Below are 24,227 nucleotides of genomic sequence, written 5' to 3' on the forward strand. Positions count from 1 at the left end.
GTTTCCTGAGTGGGGGTGGGGAGCGGGGGGAGCGGGGAGCGGGGAGCGAGCTCTTTAAATCCTTCTCCTTTCCAACTTCTGTCTTTTTGGGAAGTAAAAAGAGACACTTGTTTCTTCAAGGGCAGAGTTATGATCCCCAATATTTTTCTAAGACTTGAGGAAGAATTGCGCGATGAAATAAAACAGAGAGCTCTCACATTCGCTCTTTAGATCCAAGTGTTGAGCTCCTTCAAAGCTTTCAGCACCTTCTCCGCAAAGTGTTTGTGACCAAGAGGCAAAGGGAGAGGACTTCAGTAAGAGCGGAAATAGTTTAGTGATTTAACCAAGATACTCCACCTAAAAACACTTTGAGGCTCTCCTCATCGGACCGAGGAACTCATTCGGGCTTAATTGTACGGCGGCAGTTAAAAACGCAGCCGACGCAAAAAACACATTCAGCATCTCAACGCAAAATGTAAAATGTAAACTACTAAACTTCACAATGAAAGACGGGCTGAGGTTAGAATGAGAGCAAGCCTTTTATTCTAGTTGCAAACAAAACAGATACATTCACATCAAGTGTCCAAAATAAGGCAACTAGTTGACAGTGAGTCCCCACCTCACTGCCAGAAAACTACAGATCCCAGAGATGTGAAGGCAGCTCAGATGTGTGTGTGTGTGTGTGTGTGTGTGTGTGTGTGTGTGTGTGTGTGTGTGTGTGTGTGTGTGTGTGTGTGTGTGTGTGTGTCAGATAGAAGGTGATGGTTCAGAGCAGCGACAATCAGCTGTGTCGTCAAACCAAATGTGGGACGACTCTCCAGCTAAATAAAACCTAAACATAAAAACTAAGCTTCACTCTTCACAAAAGTCTGGCATAAAACTTAAAAAGAAACATTTTAAAAGGACAGATTCACATTTTTAAGATGCCGCTGGAAACCTGAGGCCACCTGCTGTTCTCCCGGTTCATGTTTAGGTTTTCTTTGGGTCCTAAGATTTTCTCCCACAGTGGAGAAACATGAGACTCGCTGCTGACGGATTCCGTCAGTGTGACCGTCCGTCTTTCCGAGTTCATCCATTCGTCACAGTTTGACCTGTGATTGGTTCCAATCCTGAGATCCCGAGCTGGATGACGGTACAGAAGATGGATTAAAACGAAGCCTCAACAGTCAAAGTCAAACTTTGGATTTCTGTTTTTATCATTCAACAAATTTTATCCAGAAACCTCGAGATGTAAGAACTTTAACTTTTTAAGATAAATGCATAATTCAGCTAAAGCAGTACTCAGCTATGATTTAAAAATTTACTCCCATTGATTTATCAGAAGGTACTTTCTATTAAAACAATTAAAACCTCTCTCTAAAGAAACTGCAAGATTTTTTTTTCTTTTTTTAAGGATTGCAGGTATCTCAGTGAAGAGGAGCAGCAGCGTCCACAGCCCGCACATGTGAGACCCAAAGACACCAGACTCTTCAGCCACCGCTTTAAATCTCGACTTGTCTTTCACTGAGTAAAACATTTACTTTCCGTTATGAAGGCGGAGATTCTTTTTGTTCTGCTTGTTGGTGTGGATGAGGGCTGTGGACACTTCTCTTAGCCGTGTTATTGTAAATGCTCACATCGCGTGAGGTCTCCACATACTTCACCGGGACAGAGAAACGTCTTCTCTCTGCCGGCGCCGAGAGAAAGAGAACAAAGTTTTTACTCTGGAGCACAATGAGTGCGCGATTGGTCGAAAATGTGAAGAAATCATTATTTTCTGCCATCTTTTGAAGGAGTTTCACAACAGAGATTCTCATGAAACGGACCTGGTCGAAGCTCATTTCTGTTTATGAGAAAACAAACAGACTTCTCTGTTCTTGCATGATTTTGTCTCCACCTTTACTGTGGCTGCATATCTGGAAATTCATCAAATTCATGTTGGAAACAATCATAAATAGCAGAAACCAGGGTTTGTGGGAGCAAACCGACTGAATGTTATGAGCTGTGTGTGATTGTAGTTTTTCACTCCCAGGAAAAACAAAGTGAGAAATTCAGCTGAGCAGCAAAACCTGTTCACTTGGATTACACCTTGAAAAATGCCTATTTTAGGTTCGTGGCCGTGCGTTGCCGATGTTTTTCTAGCAGATAAGAAGTGGTACAAGTGAAATACTCTCAATAGAGAATGGACTTTTTAACACAGTACACCTGAAACGTTTGAACATATCTCATAAATGTGAACCTGTCCTTTAGCTGGATGAAGTGGTTGGATCCACTGCTACAAGGCACGCAGGAAACTGAGCATCAACTCCAAACTGTACCTACAAAATCAGCCGTCTCTCCATACTGATCGACTGCTGCCGTCGATGCAGCAGCAGAACAACTGTGCAGGAGCAAACTAACAGCTCAAATCATCAAATCGATTAAATAAATAATAATTTATCCAAAGAGAGACGCCATCTCCAGTCTGTGTGGAAAAATAAAGCTCCATGTGTTTAGTTGTTGAGGAATTTGTTGTAAAACTAAGTATTTGGAGCTTGATAGTGTTGCTGCGGAGAGGCGGGAGAGGGAGGAGAGACGGCGCTCAGTGTCCATCACCATACATGGAGCGGAAACCACTGCAGGCTGGACTGAGTCATGGACATGTGCTCGCCCTGCTCTCCCTTTCTCTCTCTCTCTCTCACACACACACACACACACACACACACAAACAGTAATATCAAGATGAGGACACACATGTTCATATTCACAGCTCATGTGAAAACACAATGTGTGTATTCACGCGTGTTTGTAAACTCCTGAAATCTACTCCAACACATTCAAGTGTCCATAAATAAGCCACGTCGGGAAGATAAAGGGTGAAAGTGTGTGAGGTGTTTCCACAGCAGGCCTCCGTCCGGCTCACTCTCCAGGAAAGCAACTCCAGGTTATCTCGACGAGCGCTCGTTTGGAAAAACACAGTTCAGGCACCGTTTCATTCAAAGTAAGCAGAGACTGGCCTCCGACGTTAATTCCACGCTACTAAAAGCTAAAAATGGCCCCTGTGGAAACATCACCAAATCACCACCTCCGTACCTAAACACACAGGTGAGCGCACTGATGGACGGCCGTGTCTCCACACAGCAATTTGAGGATGAACTGCTGAAGCGATCGGGCATCCCGTGTCAGTGCAGGCACCGTTTACCTGCACACACACGTACATCGGTCCATCCTGCTTTGTAAGAGTGTGTCCTGTGCTTGTTTCAAGAGCTGCTGGTGACTGGAGAGTGTCTGCGCTGCCGCCGCCGTCCTTCGCTCAGGTTTGTTGTCCAAGCCGATCAGTTCTTTCCGCCACATTTATGCACAACCAGGAGGCAAAAACCTGCAAGTAAATGACTTCTGTTAGTCTCGGATACAACCGTATTGATCTCAAACATGAAAAGACAACAGGATTTTGATGTTTGAATAATGAACCGTTTTTTTTTTTATACTCTGTGAAAGATCCAAAAAATGATCAGATTTAGTTCAAACCCCAAATAGTTTCATTCATCCTGAATTAACATTAATGTCCAATACTAATTTGCTTTTTTTTTATCTGCTAAATGATGAAATAATTGCCTATCTGACTAGTCCAGCACCATCTGATCCAATAATCTGCTCTGCTGTTGGAAACGCCGCCATTTGTTTTGATTCTGTCTCATATTTACCCTCCGACTGTTGTGAATACTCACACGTACCACAGATCCGAAGCTAATAATAGTGTTAACCAAACAAAACAGCTTGAACAGCATTGCCTAAATGCCACAGCACACAGCTGTCGAAGGAAATGAGGTAGCATTTGGATTCGTGCTGGCGACTTGTTTTTACAGCGTTAGTTTGGTGCATCTCGGCCTCCGGCTCCGTTTACCCACAGCTGTGCTTTAATCCGTCTCCTCTTCTTTTGCGGAGTCTTTCTGCGAGGCGGGTACGACAGTTGTTCCCAATAAACCTCTCCTCACGATGTAGGGACACGAGGGACCGGTGGGGATGTCGGCAAAACCTGGCGGACGCAGGGAGGATAAAAATAGACGGGAGATGGATCGTTAACGAGTAAAACTGGTGGAAATGTGCAGGAAAAAAAAAAAAAAAAAATTCCTGGAAAACTTGTCAAGAGGATTCAGAAATTCAGAGACTGCACCTGTGAAAACACCATTCATGAATAACAGGAACAGCTGGATTAACCCTTGATTGGGCACAATTAGAATCTTGTGCATATCTGACTGTTCTTCTGAGGGGATACATAATTGGCACGTAATGGTGCAACACACTGATTTGAAAGTTTAAAAGTACGAATATATGCTTCAAGAGTACCGGGAGGTTTAAACTCTGTAAAGGGTTAAAGTTCACTGAAACACCATTTATAAAACATTTTTGTTCTGTTTAGTTTTCTTAGTCAGAAAAGGAAATTTGACATCGCTCCTTTCTTACTCATCATGTTTCACTACTACGTATCATCAACTACTGTCTCTCTTGTAGTTTATGAACTCTCTCCCTCCTGTAGTTTCTCTAAATAAAGCTGAATTGTACTGAATTGAGGTGGAGATGCCGACATTTAAAGGTCCCAGAAAACACATCAAACATCATTCATACGGTACCAAAGTGCCGGTTTGGGTTTTTAGGTTGGAACCATATTTCTACCGTGTGAATGATTTTGGCTCATCTGACATTCTGGATGAGAGTTTAAACTTTTCTCTTTAAACCTGCCGATTTCAAAACGTACCTTTCATGACGACTTCCGGGAGTCCGTAGGGCTCGTATTCCGTGTCGTCGAAGGCCGCCGAGAGCTGCGTCCTGCTGCGGCGGATCCTTTCGGCCAGGCGGGCCGGGTCGGCGGGTATCGGGAAGGAGCCGGCAAACAGCGGGTCGGCGTCCGGCTCGTCTCTCCCAGGTGGCGTGGCGGGGGATCCAGGAGGGGAGTCCGCCGACTCCTCTCCATCGTCTTCCTCCGGCTCAGTCTGAGTGGTCACACACACTGCTGGAGCGCCGCGGCGGGACAGACCGTCGTCTGTTTGGACGCCGACGCTCCTCGCGTCTGTCCTGGCGTCCGTCCCCGAGGATCTACCGGTTGTGTTTATTTCATTGGTTTCTCTGGAAGGGTTTGGTTTGGCTTCGGGCTTCCCAACATGGCAATCCGGTTTGGTCAAACTCGCTCCTGAGACTCTGTGGTCATCTTTGGCTGCATGCTGTTGAACCGTTTTCTCTGACATTTGGACGACTTCAGTGTCTCTCCTGGTTTTGCACTGTGCTGGAGAAACACCTGATTGCTGGAAGACGTTAAACTCCTGGTTTTCTTTTTCAGATTCCTGAATCAAAAAGAGTAAATAAATGACAAAAGAGTTAGAACTTTGAACATTTAATACGAGAAATATGTTCACAAAAGTAAAAGGAGGCTGAAACCTGGACTTCACTGTTTAAGAGAAGCAATAAAGTCAGAGAAGCATCTCGATGAAGAAGTACAGATCTGTTTTTTTTTTTTTTTTTACTGGTGCGGCAATTCCTTGAGATAATTAAGACTGTGTAACGTATTTTTAATTGTAGGGGAAAAGGAATAGCTTTCCATTCAGCTTGAAAACACAATAAAGGGTTTTAGATGCTCCGGGCTAGAAACTGAGGCAGGAATATACTGAGCAGGAAGGTTTCTAAAAATATTTTTTTTAAAGCAGATTGGAAGCATCAGAGTAATGATGTACGACGTAGACGTTTTGGCTGGTGGGCTTACTTATATTCCATTGTTTCAGGATATGCTGACATCTGTTTGAAACTTATTTGTAGCTTTCTGCCTGTACATCGATTTTTGCGTGTTGAGATTTTGCGCACTTCATTGACTAAGACACTCTCTAGATCATACAAGTAATAATGATTTCACATAAAATGACTAATTTAAACCTGTGTTTTAATATTATTTTTACAAAATTATACAGCTCCTTTTCAGGAAAATTCTTTGGACACTGCACGCTGGTAGGAACCACTAGAAAAACAAACTTCTCATTCACTCGAATGTAAAGCCAATATTTACCTTGAGAAGGATTTCTATTAAAGCACTGTTGGTGCACGGAGTTTAAGTAAAACCAGGTGGTCTGGTTTGAAAGAGAGTGCGTGTGTGTGTGTGTGTGTGTGTGTGTGTGTGTGTGTGTGTGTGTTGACAGAAGTAACCTGGTCCACGTTGGTAGTGTCCTCATTGTGCTTTTTACTGGGCTGGAGGGTCTTTGGTTCAGGGAGGATGCTGTTCTGAAGTCTTAAAGAGCAAAATGACAAAAAAGTTCAATTTAGCAGACAAAAAAAAAAAAAAAAAAAAAAGAGATTTTTTTTTCCCCAGATGTTTCCTCGGGGTATAGAAGTTACCTGGAGAACAACATGCGACCCTGGATTTTGTTTGAGGTGCAGCTGAGGAGAACGTCATCCTCTCTGATAACCGTGACGTTCTCCTGCCTCCTCTGCGAGGCCGGAGCGGGCGTTTGATTTTGCGTCTGCGTTCTGCTCCGGTCGGGTTCGTCTGCCTGCTGCTGATGTGTCAGTCTGACGGCGGAGATCTGCTCCTCGCCGTCCTGCTGCTCGTCTGCGTCGAACGCCGGGGCCGGCTGGGAGGAAAGTCTCCACAGAGCCAGCTCTTCGGCCTGCTGCTGCATCTCCTCCGACAGAGTCCTTATCTTCAGCTGCAGCGCCTCCACCTGATCAGGGAGGAAAAGACGGAGCACATATAGACTAATATAAACCCACTCGTTCAGACTCTCAAACTAATGGTAACTGAAACACTACAGAATATTAATAAATAACACTGTCATGTTATTTAGGCTACAAAAACATGTCCTCAGCTCAGTCACTGTCTTGGACAAATCCTTTTATACTTTGCTGCAAACAACATGATCTGTTCAACTAAAGATTGAAGCTACTTCAGAGGTTTGCAGCATCCTCAAGTAATTTCAGCACAAAATCTTAAAAAAAAAAAAAAAGTGAAAGATATGAATTACCAACTACTGAATCTCATCTTTAATCAAACTGAGCTCCTGCTGTCATTCAGACGTCACGATGTGGGATGTTTTCTGGTTACCTGGTGTTGTAGGAGGTTAACGTGAGTCTGAGACGCTTCCTCCTGATCTTCTTCAGCTCTGCTTGTTTTCCCGATTTTCACTTCTAACTCTCGCCCTTCCTCGTCCCTCCTATTCACACTCTGCCGAGGCATCTCCTGTCCATCAGGCAGGACGTCATTCACTACATTATGAGTCTTATCCTCCATCAAGGAGGACAACGCGGCGTTTCCAGTGTTTTGGCTTCGCTCGGCTCGGTCTTCTTGGTTTGATGAGAGGACAAAACCTTCTATTCTTTGTTTCAGCAGCTGATTTTCACGCTGGAGAGCCAGCAGCTCTGTGACGGTGTCTGCTGTCCCTCCGATTTTACTGCTCTGATCCTCTGCCGCCACAGTCTGGTTTGAATCTGGATGTCCTCTTGGCTGCTGAGCCACGTCTTCCATAAAGCCATCAGCTGTTGGTGTTTCAGAGTCAGAGGTCTCAATCTTTGGCAGACTGTCATCTTTGGGAGAGTTTGAGGTATCACTTGGCGCCGACTTTGTAGTGTGAGGGCTGAGAGGACCTGCAAGTTCTTGTTTTGACTTAAGGTCTGGGATTTGACCCATTTTATCATCGGAACCCTCTTTGTTTCCCTCGTCCTCCACCACCTCGACCATCCCCTCCTCCGGTTTTTCTCCGTCCGTCCTGAGCGCCTCCAGCTCGCTCTTGCATCGCAGCAGCTCCTCTCCCTGGCTGAGGAGGATCATCTCCTTCTCTTGCAGCTCAGCCAGAAGGCCTGCGATGTGCTGACTCTGTTTCTCAAAGGCCGTGGTCAACTGCAGGGTCTGCCGGGTCACCTGAGAGGAAAAACAAAGAAATCAAAGCAGCAACTCCACAGTTTGCAGTTTTCGGTGCTTTAACAGCAGCTGATCACACACAGCACATTTTAATGAGTCACACCAACGACTGGACTTTTATTGATGCTCCTTAGAGTCACGTAATAAATTCACTTTTTGCCAACTAAGTGTGAAAACACTGAAGCGAGCACATTTCAATGACTATTATGGCTTGTAAATCTGGGTGATAGAGAATCAAAAATTAATCTTAATGAGTGTCCAAATGAAACCTGTGCGCATTTTACTCGGACTGAAGTCTTTTTTTTTTTAAGAGGCGAGCGAAGATATAAAAGCTTGTCATTCTGAATTTAAAGTGTGTGTGTGTGTGGTGTGTGTGTGTGTGTGTGTGTGTGTGTCCCTTTTCCACAGTCTCTCTCTTTTTTAAAGTGGTCCCTCTGATGGCGAAAAGTGTTAGTGATATTGGCCTTGAATTGTGTTTTTTAAATGTATTTCGTGGCAACTGAAATCTAGGTTTGTTCTGATAAAACCCAGTTTATGAGAAGTGATTTTTATTTTTATGTTGCCATAAACCAAAGCAAATGAGAACCAACAAATAGCAACACGGTATTTAAAAGATATTAAAAGCGTGATCAAAATGTCCTTTCCACACTACTTTAGATTTGCATTCATTATCTCGTGGTTTTTTATGAATTAAGGCAAACAAAATGCGTTGATTGATCTTTACCTGACTCTGCAGAGCCTCCAGTTTGACCTGGTAACGGTTAGCGCGTTCTGCCTCCTTTGTGGATTCCCTCTTCAGGTGTTCCACCTCTTTCGATAAATCCGAAGCGTCGCGCTCACCCTGGACGTACTCGGGATCGATGACGTTTTGCTCTTCCTGGATGATTTGTGCCGTCGACTGAGACACAAGCATGTTGCGCTGGTTGGCGGACTGGCAGAGGGCGAGGTGCTGCTCTGGCGAAGGGAGGGTTTTGTTATCAGAGCAGACTTTATTGGAGTTGAGCTCGTCGTCATGGAGACTCAGGTACGTTAAGGGGCGGTCTGGAGCAGAGAGCTTCTCCTCTTCCTGGGATTCTTCTTTTAATCTGCACTTCAGTTTCTCCAGTTCGGCTGTGAGCTCTGACACCTTCAAGCTCAGATCCTCTTTTATACCGAGGTCCTCAGTTTGCATTTTCTCTCTCTCCTTCTCTTGTTTCCTTTCCTCTCGCTCTACAGCCAGCTGAGTCTTCAGGTCTGCCAGCTGATTCTTTAGCTGAATATTCAGCTCAGTCATTTCACACACTCTGTCTTCTTGCTCTTTGTTCCTCTCCTCCTCTTCTTCTTCTCTTGCATTTCTGTCCCTTTCTCTCTTCATCTCTGCTTCCAAAGCGGCGATGGTCTTCCTCAGCCTCTCCGTCTCTGCTCTCTCACTCTCCAGCTGTGCCTTCCACTCTTTGTGCTTCTCCTCCTTCTCCACAGCCTGGCTGGCCTGCTTTCGGCTCAGCTGCTTCAGACGGGTCCTGGCTTCTGTCTCGGCCCGTCGTTGGGCTTCCAGGTCCTCCAGGCGTCTCTGGAGCTCTTCGCGCACGTCCTGGAGCTCCGAGCGCAGCATGGCATTCTCTTTCTTCAGGTCTTGAGAGGGGACCGAGGTCTCAGACGCTGGTGGTGTCGAACTTCGTGGCACAGGTTCCGTCTTCATCGCTCCGTCTACAGAGGTGTTGCTCAATGTACCAGCAGCGTCTGAGATGCCGCATGTTGCCGTCTCCCCTGTACTCTTACTCTCCTCTTCATTACTTTTCCCTCTGCGTCCTGCTTTTTCGACACACTCTGGGTTTGAGAGGCTGAGTGCAGTGATGTGTTCGGAGTCGATTCCTTCTCCCGGCTCTCTGTCAGAGGGATAAGACGCCGTCACCTCTGTCCTCCTCCCATCAGTGACCTCCTCCTCTTCTTCTTCCACCCTCCTGTGCTCAGCACGAGCGACAGCTGGCCTCTTGGTTTGGGTTCGAGCCGGAGGAGAAAAGGAAGACTGAGGCAAGAAACCCTGACTGACAGGAGAAAACGGAGCGGGTTGAATTGGGGCTGCCGACACGAGTTTTTGCTCTGGAGTTGAAAGGAGAGAGAAACAGCAGAATAAATAATATTTTATTATCTCCACACAGAAAATGAAGAAATGAGTTCTAGTACATTCTTAATAATTACTGGAACAATTAATAGTGTTTTGAGATGGCAACAAACATTTCACTGTCCAGCAGAGGGCAGCAGAGAGAGAAAAGCCTGAGCATGACAAGGGAAGTAACCTCCTGCACATTATCCTGTATTCAAAAATGAGTGTCTTTGGAGTGATTAATGTGAAAAGTACTGCTCAGGAATGTGCCAGAAGTTGTTTTTTTTCTCCAAGTCCAGCATATGCAGAGTTAATGTATTTAGAAAAAAAAAAAAAAAAAAAAATGCATTTCTACCTCTGAACAAGATGTGTACATTACGGAGATAATTTTTAATATTAACACAAAAATAAAGCTAACCATCACCAGCAGCTGTCCTGTGACTAACAGATGTTGTGGATTTATCCTGCAGCTCTCGATCCTCACCCTGCAGGTCTTTGACGAGTCGCAGGGCGTCGGCTCGCTCCTCTGCGAGTCTCCTCCCCTCCTCTTCCAGAGCTCGCTCTCGCTTCCTGCTCTGCTCCAGACTCACCGCCACACCCTCCGCCTCACGTACAGCTTCCTAATGCCCGGGTACAAAAAAAAACTGATTTTCAAAAAAATGTGCCAGCTTGAGACTTTACAATGAACAACAGTCTGTTTGAAGACATAAGCTTGTACCAATTAATGAAGTTAGTTTCAATCTGATTATTGATCATCTACACAGATGTCAGGATGAAGCATTTTCTTGCCAACGATCATGTCAACACAGTGTCACAAGTGCAACAACACGGAACAACAAGCTGCCAATAAACAAAGCTGTGTGGAAAGTTGTTGGAACACATGCAATGAACCAACACAAAGAACTGTCAAATTTCCTCTGCATCTTGTGCCACTGCTCTGCATCCACATAAAGGGCATTAGTGCTTTGAGGGGACACTAGGAGAACGACACCTTAAGTGTCTAGGGATTCGTGAATAATTCATGGGACGGTGAGATCGTCATGAGGACTGCTGTGGTGAAGAAGGAGCTCAGCTGTAAAGAGAAGCTCTCCGTTCACCACCTGGTTGACTGGTCGCCTCCCTCTCCTGTCATGAACAAAAGAGTGACATTCAAGGTTGAGCTGCTGCTCCTCCGCACTGAGGGGATTCAGCCGACGTGGTTCGGACATCTGACTATCATTTCCCCTTGTCGTCTCCCACGAGATCTACCGAGCACAGCGAGGAAACCAAGAGGTCGGCCCGGGACTCGCTGGAGGGATTAAATGTTTTGTTTGATCAGGGAACAGCAAGTGGACTCAGAGGAAAGATGGAAGGAATTACAATTTTGTAAATTTCCTGGTCAGATTTTTGGACAAAATTCTGTAAAGTTGAGTCTTTTTCCCAATTTAATAATGCATCTGGTTGACTGATTTGTTGAAATTACACTTTGATTTCACGTCATTTTATTATAAAGCTGGCATAAGCCACATAAAGATTCTGTTTAAAAATGCAGTAACTTCATTACACCCACACCATTCAGCTCGTGAATAATTGATACTTCCAAGCCCTGAATCTGAGCGGTTACCGTGAGCTTTGCTTGTGTCTGAGTCTCCTTTTTCTGGCTCTCCGCCAGCTGTCCCTCTGTCCACTTCAGCTTCTCTTTCACAGAGCTCAAGTCTTTTTCCAAGGCTTGCTTTTGCAGAGAGAGCTGACGGAGGGAAATAACAAGAGTTTAAACATCTGGAAAACAGAGACCACTGAATAAAACAGGATTCAAGTGAAAACGTAAGAAAGAGACAAAGAGAAGAAAGCAAAACGACATTCAGGATCAGGATAGGTGGTGATTTAGGATGCAGGAATCAGGACAAGGAAGCAGGGAAGCAGTTGGTGATCAATAGGCTCTGTCCAACATAAAGTCTACCTCTCCGGAGAAAATAATAAGGACTTCAGATCAGCTTCCCACCAGTTCTCAGGTTATCTTCCGCACCTTTTCTTTTGTCAATGTGGACAACTCTTCGAGTGTGGCGCCCCTGATCGAGTTTCAGTGCTGCTCGCATTACTTTTATTCAGACAAAAAGCAAAGTGTTACCGGTCCTGAATTATTTAGGTTTTTATTAACTAGCAGATGGAGGCAGGAAAGCGTCATGCTTAGTGTAAAATAAACCCACCTAAGTTTCATATCCAAAGTAAACTGAGGGGTTTATTGTGAGCTGGTAACACAATAAACACATCAAACATTTTTTTTTAATTTTCAAGTATCTCATTACAATAAAGAGAAGCAGCAGATATTGCGAAGGTTTCCTATTTCATGAGATTCAAGGCGGTTAAGCTTCAATGCAAATTCATATCAGCAGATCATTCAAATGTTGCTGTGAAAGCATTTGTTATGGGAATGAAAGTTTCTCCTTTGTTTTGTGAAAATAAGTTTTCACTTTTCTCTGGGTGGGAAACTATCAGCCGTTTGACTGAATTCTATTTAGTTTGCTTCTTTTGTAGCTGTTTAATCTTTCTTCATTTCAAGTCTTAGATTCTGCTGGAACATGTGAATTTACTTTGGGAGCTAAAGTATCCGATGAAAAAAAGAACAGAAATTGGTCATAATTTTAAGGGCTTTATCTTCATCTATATTTGAGAAAAAAAAAGCACGGATGACTGAAACTGCCTGCATATGCAAACAAATGCCACAAAGGCCAGTACGGACGGAATATATTGAGCAGATATTTGAGTTTGTGTGTGAACGTGTGCCTTCATTGTTTGTTTACGCTCTGTAGCGTTATCAGATATAACGAGATACGATCTCTGTGGTTAAGAAGAGGCACAGTGAATGCCTATTGTTCAGAACTACTAGCACCATGTGAGAAAACAAATTAAGGTAGATCAGTTTTTCTTATGTGTCTGGCAGATCATTTATGATCAACTGATTGATTTAAAATAAAAATCGGTACTGCTGTTCATCGCGTCATATTAAAAAAGATCAGAGAATAACACAATTGGACTTCTTGCTCTCCTCACTCATGCAACGTGCCTCAAACAACCGTTAACAGAACTCTCCGCTCCTCTCTCTCGTACTCGTGTCGCATACATTCCTTCATGCCTCTGCTATTTGACAACATCTCACACGAGTTAAGAGTTTGCTTCAGGCCTCTACAACCAAACCACTCAGCATCGTGAAGCGCCGTCACGCTTTCATTACCTTGGCTGCTCAACCTTTCCACTGGGGAGAAACGGAGAGGAGAGGAGAGGAGGACGGAGCGGAGAGAGGAGCAGGTGGGGGAGGGAGGGAGGGAGGAGGAGAAAACAGAAACACAGACAGCGAGAGAGTGAAACTGAGCACGGGAGTAAACAACTTGTGCAGGAAACAAGTGTAGGGAAAATAGGTGAGATAAGTTTATCGACCTTTAGTAAATAATAAAAAAAAACAGTGCTGAGAAGAGAGGGAGTGAGGAAAGAAGGAACAGTCAAGAAAGCAGGAAAGAGAAAACAGGAACTTGCTGCAAAAACAGACAAAGAACAGCATAACGTAATGAAAATCTACTGAAATCATTAGTATACTTGCAGAATTTAACTCCACTGCTTTATTTGCATGAGTGCTGGAAAACTTGTAGGCTTTGTTAATGGGTCTGACTTTGTGCAGAACAATGCAGAAAGTGTGTGAACTTACCTTGTCGGCCTGGGCCTGCAAGGCATTGTGCTGTGTCCTAGCATGCTGGAGCTCCTGGTTGAGTTTGTTCACCTCCTGCTGATGCTGCCTCTCCAGAGACTGCCTCTCCCTCTGAAGCTCTGTTAAATCCTGAACATATGAAACAAAAACAACAAAAAAACTAAGAAATCACAGAAACAGTCTGGAGATGAACGTCATGGTTTGCTTGTATGCACGCGTTACTCTTTGATGCTGTTTTTCCAGCTCCTTGGTGCGCTGCTGCTGCTGCAGCCGGCTGCTCTCTGCATTTTGCCGTTGACACTTGAGCTCCTCTTGTAGCTGCTTCAGCCTGTGCTCAGCTGCAGACGCCTGCCATGCACAGACACGAGAAAACACACCCTTAAAGGCAGCGTTTCTGTGAACTGAATCCCCAACGCGACTCATCACATAACAGGGCTCCAAGAAAGAACTTTATCCAATTTCCTGTATTTGAAGGGAGAGACTTGTGATAACTGAGGCTAACACCCAATGCATGTTAAAAGCCGACATTTGTTTTCACTACTGAGTATTAGTGGAATCCCCACCTGCAGTGCAGTAGTAGTGGTAGTATTGTGTGTATTTTTACCCGGTCACTGTCCTGGGCGATGCGTGTCTGTGCTGCACTAAGCTCATCACGAGCTCTCTGCAGGCTGAGCTCCTTGGCAGCCAGCTCCTTCTTACTCTGCATCTGCTCATTTTGAATGGACTTTAATGCCCTTGTCTTCCCGGAAAGCTCCTCCTCCAGAGCAGAAATACGACCGCACAACTCTGAGGAAGACACAGGTGGAAGAAACAGACAACAGTAGAGACATAAATAAGGAAACTTACCATAAAATAAAATTATAACATTTACAATTATGTTTTGCAGAACTTTAGAGTGAACATGTTTCTTTGCACCAACTCAGATTCGTGCAATATAGATTTACATAAAGAGACGATGTGCTTCACAAATTCAAATATCAACCTGCAAAAGACCAAAATAACACACGAGCCACACATACAGAAGATAAAGAACTGTACTTGCGTCAAAAATATACTTCATACAATAAATTAGGAGAACGCTGCTCACAATATTTGGCTCACAGAACATAAGTTTGTTAAAAATCGGTTGAGAAGATGGATTAGAAGAAAAAAAAAAGAAACATAGGAGTGGTCATTTTCATTATCAGCATGAACACTTTGTTTTCTCAAAAGTGACCACCCATAGATAACGATCGAGCCGCAGCGCAGAGTGGAGGCCAATCCATACAGACAGACTGACACCAGCTGATCTGACTGCATCAAACACTGAAAGAGCCTTTGGTTATGAGGCTGCAGGTTTCAAAGGTCAAGAATAAAAATCCATCTGTAATTTACCAAAAACAATATGTTTTCTATAGCAAATGTAAAATCTCTGAACATTTATTAAATTTTTTTTTCCTTGTACCACTAACCCAGGAACATCCTGAAAGGTGTGTTAGATAAACAGGTAATATGGAGCATAGGAAAAAAATAAAATGTCGCAGCAAAATAAGCAAAGCCTTAAGTAAACACTGTCATCCCTCCCCCGCTCATGTCCCAGCAGTTAAAAGCAGTGTTTATTGTTTTACGCTGACCTGTCCCCTTCCTGCTCTGAGCAAACAGTGAAGTGACTCAGAGGACGAGCGCTGTTACGTCACTATAATAAAGTGCTTTAAAGGCCAATATGCATCACGGAGCTCGCCTGGGAGAGGCTGGGAAATCTCTGGCTGAGCCAGTGATTTCTCCACAGGCTCTTATGTAACGAGAGCTGCTGAGGTTGTACAGAGTGCACGAGATCCAAGATGACTGACTTGCTACTCCTAAGCTGAAAAAGATCAAAATAGCAGCAGCAGATCCATCAGAAGAGGAGACAATCCGGATGAAATCAGTGTGTCAGTGGGCTCTGGACTGGTATACAGGACCAATAAAAGCCTCCCAACGCAGGGCAACAACATTTCAAACTGTTTCATTCTTACAATCATCCAGCCAGATGATTAAGTTTTACATCTACAAACTACAAATGAGCAAAACTGACTTGTTTCTCATCACCAACAGAATCACCAAACATGCCCACTCACTGTCTGCCTCCAGCCTGGAATTCTTCCCACAATCCTCCGGTTCCGACAGCTCCTGATTTGTGACATCGTGAGGGGGCGTCTGGGATGAGGGCGGCACTCGCCTCCTGGCTGCCGGTTTCGAGTCTTCCCGTTCCCACGGAAACGCAGCCGAAGGCGTAGAGAAGACGTCCGATTGGTCGGACGGGTGCCGGTGGGGGGTGCTGTGGTGCTGCTGCCGTGGCAACGAAGGGGAGGCGTCGTCCGAGAACTGAAGTCGCTGTTGATGGGATGGAAAAAGTTTAGAAGAAAAAGATTTCAAACCATGAGGAACATTAAAGTTGGATTTTCAGACATTAAATCTCTGAAAGTTAAAGTTTTTTCAGCTTTGAATCAAACAACTCATAAATAAGTTAATAACTTCCGTTGCTTTTAGCCGTGTGAGGCCACTAACAACTTCAGCGATGTACGTGTGTGTAGCAAAAGTCAAACATCTCACACTAATTTGTTACAAACATCTTTAGTTCAGAAATGTGCCCAATCACAGCAGCGCTCTGCTTCTTAATTAAAATGAGTTAGATCAATGTGCTCTCCTTTCAGACACACCCACACAAGCAGCAGTTCTCCTTCTTAAACACTACACTCAGCAATTCAGCAGCTCAAAATAGCCTCCAACAAATACAGCTAATTCCTGTTTGAGGAACACTGAGTGAAAACAACGGCTTCACAAAATCACCGGACCTATTTCAAACGGAAAAGCAAAATTCAAAAGTTACTGATAATGTGTCCCAGGATTTACATCGTTCCCGTAAATGAGACAAAGCTGCCACGACACTCTCTCCAACATCAAGGCAAACCTCATGTGAATACCATCTACTGGCACAAAGGATAATTTTCCATCAAGTCCTTTGTTTATCGATTCTGGCAAAAACACGTTGAGATACCTTGAGAATACTGAGTGAGCACCGCCGAGCTTGGTTTTGTTGGTTTGATCGAAATCCAGCGGTAAAAGTTAACGTTTTTTACTAAGAGACTGCTTTCGTGAAATCAGTCTTAATTTGCAAATGGATTTTGTCTGTTATGCAACAGATGTATGAGATTTTTTCTAGAGTTTTTCGGTCAGAATTGGAAAACCATGCATGAATTGAACAAAACACAAATGAAGAACAGTGAACATTTGATCCTATTTAGTTCCAGAAGACATTTATACAATTAATCCATTCAGGTAGCTTTGAAAAAACACACAATGTGAACACAGGAGGTCATTTTATACAACAAAAACACTAACAAAGACTCCTGGAGGGGATGTTTATTTAATAGGTCAAGAGAATTTGAGAGGAAGACCTGAACAAAAGTGAAAACCAGAATCCTGAATCCTCCAAGGAGAACAGCGGTTGTTAACTGAAATTGACTGCAGACAGCCTGCATGTCGCTGCGTATGAGAACAGTCAGGTACTCACTCGGCTGTGCGCCCGGGCAGGTGCTTCATCCCGCTGCCCCTCCTGTCTGCTCCCTACAGGACAAAAACACAACATGTGGACCGAATCCTGGACAGAATCAAAAAAAGCTGAACAGAACTGCAGCAGTGAACAAGCAAGTGGTTTAGTTATAGGAGAGGAAATATAAACACAACAGTCCCCAGAGAGCGAAGAGCCGGGGAAGCAGAGGGGCTGAGGGAGTTTATTTATAAGCTCTCTTTTTCCATTTAATGTCAATTTATTCCCTGAACAATACACCGCATCAATCTTAATGACAGGAAAGAAGTGGCTGGAAAGAAAACACATCGGGGTCGTGATTTAGAGGTCTGTACCGCTGTGTTCCCAGGGTGAGGTTTTGCTCCAGCAGGGTGTAGAGAAGAGAGGGGTATCTGCCAACCTACTGCTGTTCTGCAACTTCTCCAGCTCAGCTTCGAGTCTGCCACAGGAAGAGGAGAAACAGAGGGGAAGAGTTCAGGGCAGGAAACAGACTCCAGGAACAAAACAAGATAATCCTGTGGAAAGATGTACCGGTAACGCAGCACAATTAATCCCGCTAGCGAACTACGGAAGCAATGACAGTTTCAAGATGTTACATTGGAAGCGGTTTTCATTTTTTCCTCGTAAATATCGAAAGTTACATCATCATTTAGTAGTTATATCTGAAATCCACCATGAGCAGCAGATGATTTTCACTTACCTTTTGATATCTTGTGTGAGCTTGTTGTTGAGGGTGCGAGCAGCATCCAGTTGCCCCTCCAAAGAGCATACTTGAGCCTGCTTGGTCTGAACCTCCTGAGTGAGGCGCCCCTTGCTGGTCACGGCCGCTTTGGCCTCCTCCTGAACGCCCTGAAGCTCCCTCTGCACGGACTGCAGCTCCACTCGCACCTCCTCATACTGAGCAATGGAAGGGTTAGATGCAGGAGTGTGGGAAACCTTGGCAACTAAAAAGCAGCTGTAAACAGTTCTGCTTTTACCTTCGCGGTTTGTTTTTCGAGGCTGATGTGGATATTGTCCAGCTGGAGCTGCTTCTGCTTGTTCTCTCTGGACAGTCGCTCATGATGGACCTGCAGCTCCTTCACCTTTTGCAGGACCCGTCCTGTGAGCCCCACCGTCCAGTCCTCCTCGGCCCAGCTCATCTCACCTTGCCTGGGCCTGTCAGTGTCAACCAAAATAACAGCATACTCAAATATGGACTCTAGCAGTGTATCACATTGAGAAAAATGCTACGTTAAATTCTAAAATTTTTGTTTCAGCCTTGAACTGTGGAGGCTGACTGCATTTATATTTATGAATTATGTAATAATCAAGCTGTTCCCCTCCTACATGGCTCAGTTTGAACAACATTAATTCCTCAACAATGCGAATCAACAGCTGGACTGGAAAATAGCCAGCCTCCACAATCTGAAACAAAGAAAAAGCAATCCTCTTAAATAAGCTCTTGGTACTTGAATGTGGCTTTGGAAAAGGATCTAATCTGTCGCAAACGTATCCAAACACGCTCTGATTGCATGTGCCTCTAGCTGTCTTGAATGCATTATGTTGCTTAGGCTTTGATTCCTCAGGGAGATGCCGGTTGTCACTGCTGGGCAGCTGTGACTGTGTTTTCCAACACAGACTGCCTGCTATGTTCCAGCAGCTCTTCAAACTGAAAACAACCCCCCCCCCTCTCTCTCCCAAACTTCTGCAAGTCCACTTAAAGTCTGTGTTCCAAGTAACCACACAGGCACAAGGAAGTCAAAAGTTCAGCCATACTGTAGGAGTAAACAAAGCACACATGAACATTTTCACAGCGTTATGAGAGAAAGTGTTGGAATGAAGAAAAGCCTGATTGAAAATGATGACCCGGCCTAACCAGTGGAAGTTATTTCGAAACTCGGTTTCGATATGCAAAGTAGCCTTAAGGCTGTCAGCTGCGTAACTCAAGTCCAGTCATACCGCACAGACTGTGTCACCGTGTTTACCTGAGAGGCAGCACAAGTACCTGGCATAAGTAATAAAGCTGTTTTAGTGACAATAATCGGTCACATAATGACCCCGGTGTTTGCAAGACTGCACAATGGCATTTTTGTCAGAGAGCTTAAGAGTATTTGCACTTTGATCGAGATGACATGGCTGTGTCAACAAACTACAAAAAGTTTTTTTTTCATCTTGCACTTCCAGAATACATTCAAAAAGCGCTGAAAGTCAGAATACATTTTGATGACTTCCATTTCTGAAACTATTGTCTGCGTTCTCCGAACTTGTTTCCATTTTATTATGTTTTCTTTCAACATTTCAAATAATTTGCTGCAGCTGAGAATTTTCTCTGATGATGTCTCAGCATGGTTGACTTGCCGAGGACAGAAAATTCAGTCCCAATGAAATACCAGAGAGAAAAGACTGACAAATATTTTTTGACTGATTCGGACTAAATAACTATCACCCAGTAACCCTCTCAGTCATAAACTGGTTTAATAACCATTTATGACATGGAGAGAAAAGGGAACACACTTCAGTCCTGATCACACCAGCACTGCTACTGTTCTTTCAAAGCCTATTTGCTTTTGCATTGCAAACTGTTGATCTGTGACACACACGTCTTCTAGGTGGTTTTCTTAGTTGTCATTCGACACTCCATCAGGTTTTCTCTGCAGAGAAGTTTTCATAATCTGTGCTATGACAGGTTTGAAACCCATTAAAGTAACATTCGAACTATGTTAGCAATAAATTAATTCAGTATTATAGAAAATTCATGTCTGATTTCTCTGTGCTCTGCTAACCTGAGAGGATTTCTGGATATTTCTTCTTGCTATACAGTTTCTCGCTCGCTGTCTACATTTAATACAGGGAATACTGAATTGTTGAGTTCACAAAATCAATTATTCCCTTTTAGGTTATTTTATGTGACCTAAAGCATATTCTGACAAAGTTTGTTAGAAAATATTTCTACATTTATATGCTATGGCTGAGGTAGTAGTGGAGTGTCATCTAAAGCTTCATTAATGGATCATCCCTTGATAATCTCTGAGACTTCATCATCGCTACAACTAGCTGAATCAAATGAACATGATATCTGGGTCAACTGCAGTAGCAGCTACAAAATTTGCAATATATCGATACATCAGATACTAGAGGTGGATGTAATAATAACAATGCTAATTTTGAAGATATATTTGTTAAAACTTGGTGATATTTAAACCATTTCAATTTCAAGTATCTCATTTGAAGGAAGTGCAACATGAAACATGGTTATATAGTGCATAAATACCTTAAATCAAGCTGATTAGATAACCTCAGTGAGATAACCTGACCTGAATGAATGAATGCCAAGAAGACCTTAACATCTACAATATTTGGATCTCTGTAGTTAAGTAATGGTCCCCATTCACATATTTTCGTGCCAATTTCTAAAACGTAACATTGTGGCTGCGACTGTCACAGGACACAACCATCACCATGTTATCTGTCATACAGTCAGTAGGTTGGGGTGGTCCTCTGGTGGTGACAGGGGGCTTTTGTGTTCTTCACAGTGATCAAAGTTTTCCATCTCTGCTACATCAGGATGCTAAGCTGCGACAAACGAACAGGTAATGTGGCCACACTCAAGTTTAAACCTGCAAAGGCAAATGATTGATCTGTCTCTGTAAATGCTAAACAGACAGGAACAGTTTTAATGAGATGCAGATCCAGAGGTGGCTGCTCTGGCCTGCGGTGAACCGGCGTCACGAGGTTCAAACAAAACGAGATAAGTTCAACAACACGAGGCGGAATGTCACTTTACTCACACAGTCAGCAGGAGAGCGAGAACAACAGCGAAAGGAGCCGAGAGTCTGTGTCCGTCAGCGGTCAGTGACTGACTGACGTGACTGACCACTGACCTAGCAGTGATGCTACAAGCTAACCCTCCACTAAAGCTACTTACCATCCACTGCAGGAGTTACAAAGGGCGCCAGCCGCCGGGCAGCCGCCGGACAGCCGTCTCTCTGTCACACGCAGCTGTATCGGAGCTCTGGCCCCGCTGTCTGCTACCAGCCTCGGCCCCGCTCACCGTCCACTCAGCTGAAGAAACACCACAAACATTAACTGACTCCGCTCATATCTGATGCCGCGTCTCGTGCAGCTGACAAGCAGACAAAACCCCGCTGTGGCACGAGGCGGGGCGGGCTGGGGCTCGTGACGTCACGGGCGGATGTTTGGGAAAAGTCCTCGAGGCAACGTGAACCTCTGATGACCTCTAGCGACGGTCAATCAACTCCAGTAAGTACGGATGGATGGCGTCAAATAATGCAACGAAAGGCTGCTAGAATTTAGACAATCTAACCAACTCCAATATAATGTATTCAAATAAAATAAATAAATCCATCTGAATATAATCACATAGTGAAACTATTTTATGTGGAGCACTTTAAATTGCGCTTGTCTATTAAGAGTGAAATAAGAATAAGAATAAGAATAAGAATAAGAATAAGAATAAGAATAAGAATAAGAATAATAAGAATAAGAATAATGAATATCCAAATAATAATAGTCAAATTCAAGATGTTCTAGAGTACATACATTATAGATCATATGGAAGCATTAGTAAATTTTAATATTTACGATTTACAATTTTACAATTTTAAGACAATATTTGTCCTCTTCGCAAAAGCTACACTTAACAATGAACCATTTTTTATCTATTCTTTTTTTTTGTTTTTTCAAGGCATTTTTTTTTATAAATAACAGTTTGTATCTACCTGTCTGTTTTTCAAAAAGATAATATGTTATTTATAACTATCTGTTCTTTTTAAATTTGACTGAAGCACATAAACTTTCCTAATTTTTTGATGTTGAGATGGTTTGCTAAACAAAATACATAATAAATCTGCAAACTTTTGTAAGAAGGTCAGACTCAGAATATTAGCTAAGATAACTTCTTAGTCAAAGTGAAACACATGCGCATGTGCACACACACACTCATACATGCTGAGATGAATGAATGAATGAATGAATGAATGAATGAATGAATGAATGCCTTTATTAGTCCCACTCGGGGAAATTTACAAGAGGCTGCCAACTTGAAGACATGCCAGTACAGTGCATTACAGTAGAAGCGAAAAAAAGCATTCAAATAGCACATACATAAACAACATTTATACATTTGACTCAGACAGGTGGATCTCGCATCCAAGAGCCCCTGTCAATCAGCCAGTGGAAGAAGGAAAAAAAACATTGTGACAGAAGGAATTGTGTGGATGCAAATCTGTAGTCTGTGGCCTTCAAAATGAAATGTTGGTGGTGTGTGCAGAGTGTGTGTTTGTCTGTAACTGCTGCTTTCCCTAGTCAAAACAACAGCTGTGTCCAAGAGTGTCTTCTGTGTAGAGGCAGGTCAGATAAGGCAGGTCACTCAGCCTTGAGTGCTAATCCTCTGGAGGAAGCCCGCAGTGTGAGGAGGAGTAGGGAAGACTGGAATCCAGATCGCAGATAATCAATTTGGGTGTGAATTGTTACAACTATTCATAGTCCCATCTGGTCCTCATTTCAATTTCACCAGATCGGGACTCGATGTTACGACAGAGTTCCCAAGTCTGTGTTACAATCTGAAGCATTTCCTTCATCTGGTCTCCGTCTGCCCACACTGATCCATTATCCAAGCCAACAGCTGGGGGGGGGGGGGGGGGGGGGGGGGGGGGGGGCTCCTTCCTGGCATCTTGCACACTTTTTGGTGGACCAGGGCTAATACCGAGTCCAATCAGGAGATGTCTTGCTATCATGAATACAAAGATGTAAACATCCTCAGCATCCTCCAAAGAGCTGTCACATGACTTTCCACCTGTTCCAAGCATCCATCATGTAGCCTGCAGGAAAAGTCCCTTCTGACTTGTTGGGTCTCCTAAACCAACATTCCTCGGTGGAAAAATCATGTCAGCTGCATTGAGGGATCAGCTGACGAATTCAATGTTTTTTCAGTTTGAGGATTCACATAGAAGGATGGAAGTTTCCAAAAGTTAACAGAATAGACGAAGTCAGACAGACAGCTGCAGCCAGCAGAGCAGAGCAGAGAAGGAGAGGAGGGAGGAAACCTCCGTCTGCGACGAGAGTCCGAGAAGAAAAGACATTTCATTCTCGGTTGGTGTAAAACCTTCGACAGATGTTATTTTCCTCTCAACAGTAGCTATAACATTCAGTGTAAAACTAAAATAAGAACTTCTGTGCTAACATGCATGACTTCTCTGATCTCCTGCGTTCTCTATCTCTATCTCTCTAACTGCCCCCCCCCCCCACACACACACACACATGCGCACACACACATATGCATGCAGACTACACAGCCAGCTATAGTTGACACTTGTTTTCTTTTAAAATACTGTACATTATAAATCGTTATAATCAGCTTTAAGACTTTCTTATGTGTATGTGAGGTTAATTGGTGACCCTTGGTGCGAATGTGTGTGTGTGTGTGTGTGTGTGTGTGTGTGTGTGTGTGTGTGTGTGTGTGTGTGTGTGTGTGTGTGTGTGTGTGTGTGTGTGTGTGTGTGTGTGTGTGTGTGTGTGTGTGTGTGTGTCCTGCCCTCACCCATAGTCAGCTGGGATTGGCTCCAGCGCCCCGTGACCCTGCACAGGATGAAGGAAAATTAAACAATTAGAAAAACAGCACCTTGACAACTGGTGACTGTATGAAACTCATGAGAGGAGGAGCAGCAGAGAGATGCTCCACTCTCTGTTCTTCATAAACAAATTCATGCTGTCACAGGATTATGTTTCGCAGTCATGAGACAAATTGAAACATGTACTTTCGTCATACTGTGACTGTATGAACCAACATTTAATTGTTCCTGGAGCTTGTATTCTACATAGGATTTAAATTTTAATGCATGTTTTTCAGACTCATGAAGTGAATTAAATCAACCAATGATGGCCTCTAACAGAAAGAAATGTCTCTCCTGTAGTTGCAGCAGCAGCAGCAGCCACATGCACTGGAGATGACTATAATTAGATTATACTAGTCATTACAACCACTCATTCTTCCAGGTAGGCTCTGGATTTGAACGTAATCTGGGATTTGGGGGCTGAGTGCTGAGTGGTGTGGAAACCAGCAACTAGTCTACACAGTTAACTTACA

The 24,227-nt window shown here is 43.7% G+C and overlaps 1 protein-coding gene across 2 annotated transcripts; it reads right to left on the reverse strand.

Moving 5' to 3' along the window:
- Positions 1 to 509: 509 nt before the first annotated feature.
- On the reverse strand, positions 510 to 21,247 carry LOC115402209 (centromere protein F). Of its 2 annotated transcripts, none has more exons than XM_030110718.1 (18): positions 21,048 to 21,247; positions 18,121 to 18,298; positions 17,844 to 18,040; positions 17,479 to 17,582; positions 17,129 to 17,181; positions 15,693 to 15,948; positions 14,201 to 14,382; positions 13,819 to 13,944; positions 13,597 to 13,725; positions 11,521 to 11,643; positions 10,402 to 10,537; positions 8,559 to 9,913; positions 7,022 to 7,834; positions 6,316 to 6,641; positions 6,127 to 6,208; positions 4,694 to 5,276; positions 3,846 to 3,973; positions 510 to 3,316 (listed from the first exon to the last, which is right to left on the reverse strand). In XM_030110718.1, exons 2-17 carry the CDS (start codon positions 18,280 to 18,282, stop codon positions 3,855 to 3,857), a joined length of 4,746 nt encoding a protein of 1,581 aa, XP_029966578.1. In that variant the 5' UTR covers positions 18,283 to 18,298; positions 21,048 to 21,247; the 3' UTR covers positions 510 to 3,316; positions 3,846 to 3,854. The 2 variants fall into 2 exon arrangements, with proteins under 2 accessions (XP_029966578.1, XP_029966586.1); XM_030110726.1 differs by having other exon boundaries at positions 3,842 to 3,973.
- Between the last annotated feature and the right edge of the window lie 2,980 nt (positions 21,248 to 24,227).

Source organism: Salarias fasciatus, chromosome 2 (assembly GCF_902148845.1).
Source record: "Salarias fasciatus chromosome 2, fSalaFa1.1, whole genome shotgun sequence".
NCBI classification, from domain to species: domain Eukaryota; kingdom Metazoa; phylum Chordata; class Actinopteri; order Blenniiformes; family Blenniidae; genus Salarias; species Salarias fasciatus.

Excerpts from the sequence above, each read along its gene's own strand:
- LOC115402209 (XM_030110718.1), bottom strand. The coding sequence starts at position 18,282 with ATGAGCTGGGCCGAGGAGGACTGGACGGTGGGGCTCACAGGACGGGTC. Across the intron at positions 10,538-11,520 it reads AGACACAAGCAAAGCTCACG|GAAGCTGTACGTGAGGCGGA; the intron begins GTAACCGCTCAG and ends CCCGGGCATTAG. Across the intron at positions 7,835-8,558 it reads TGGAGGCTCTGCAGAGTCAG|GTGACCCGGCAGACCCTGCA; the intron begins GTAAAGATCAAT and ends TTTTCCTCTCAG.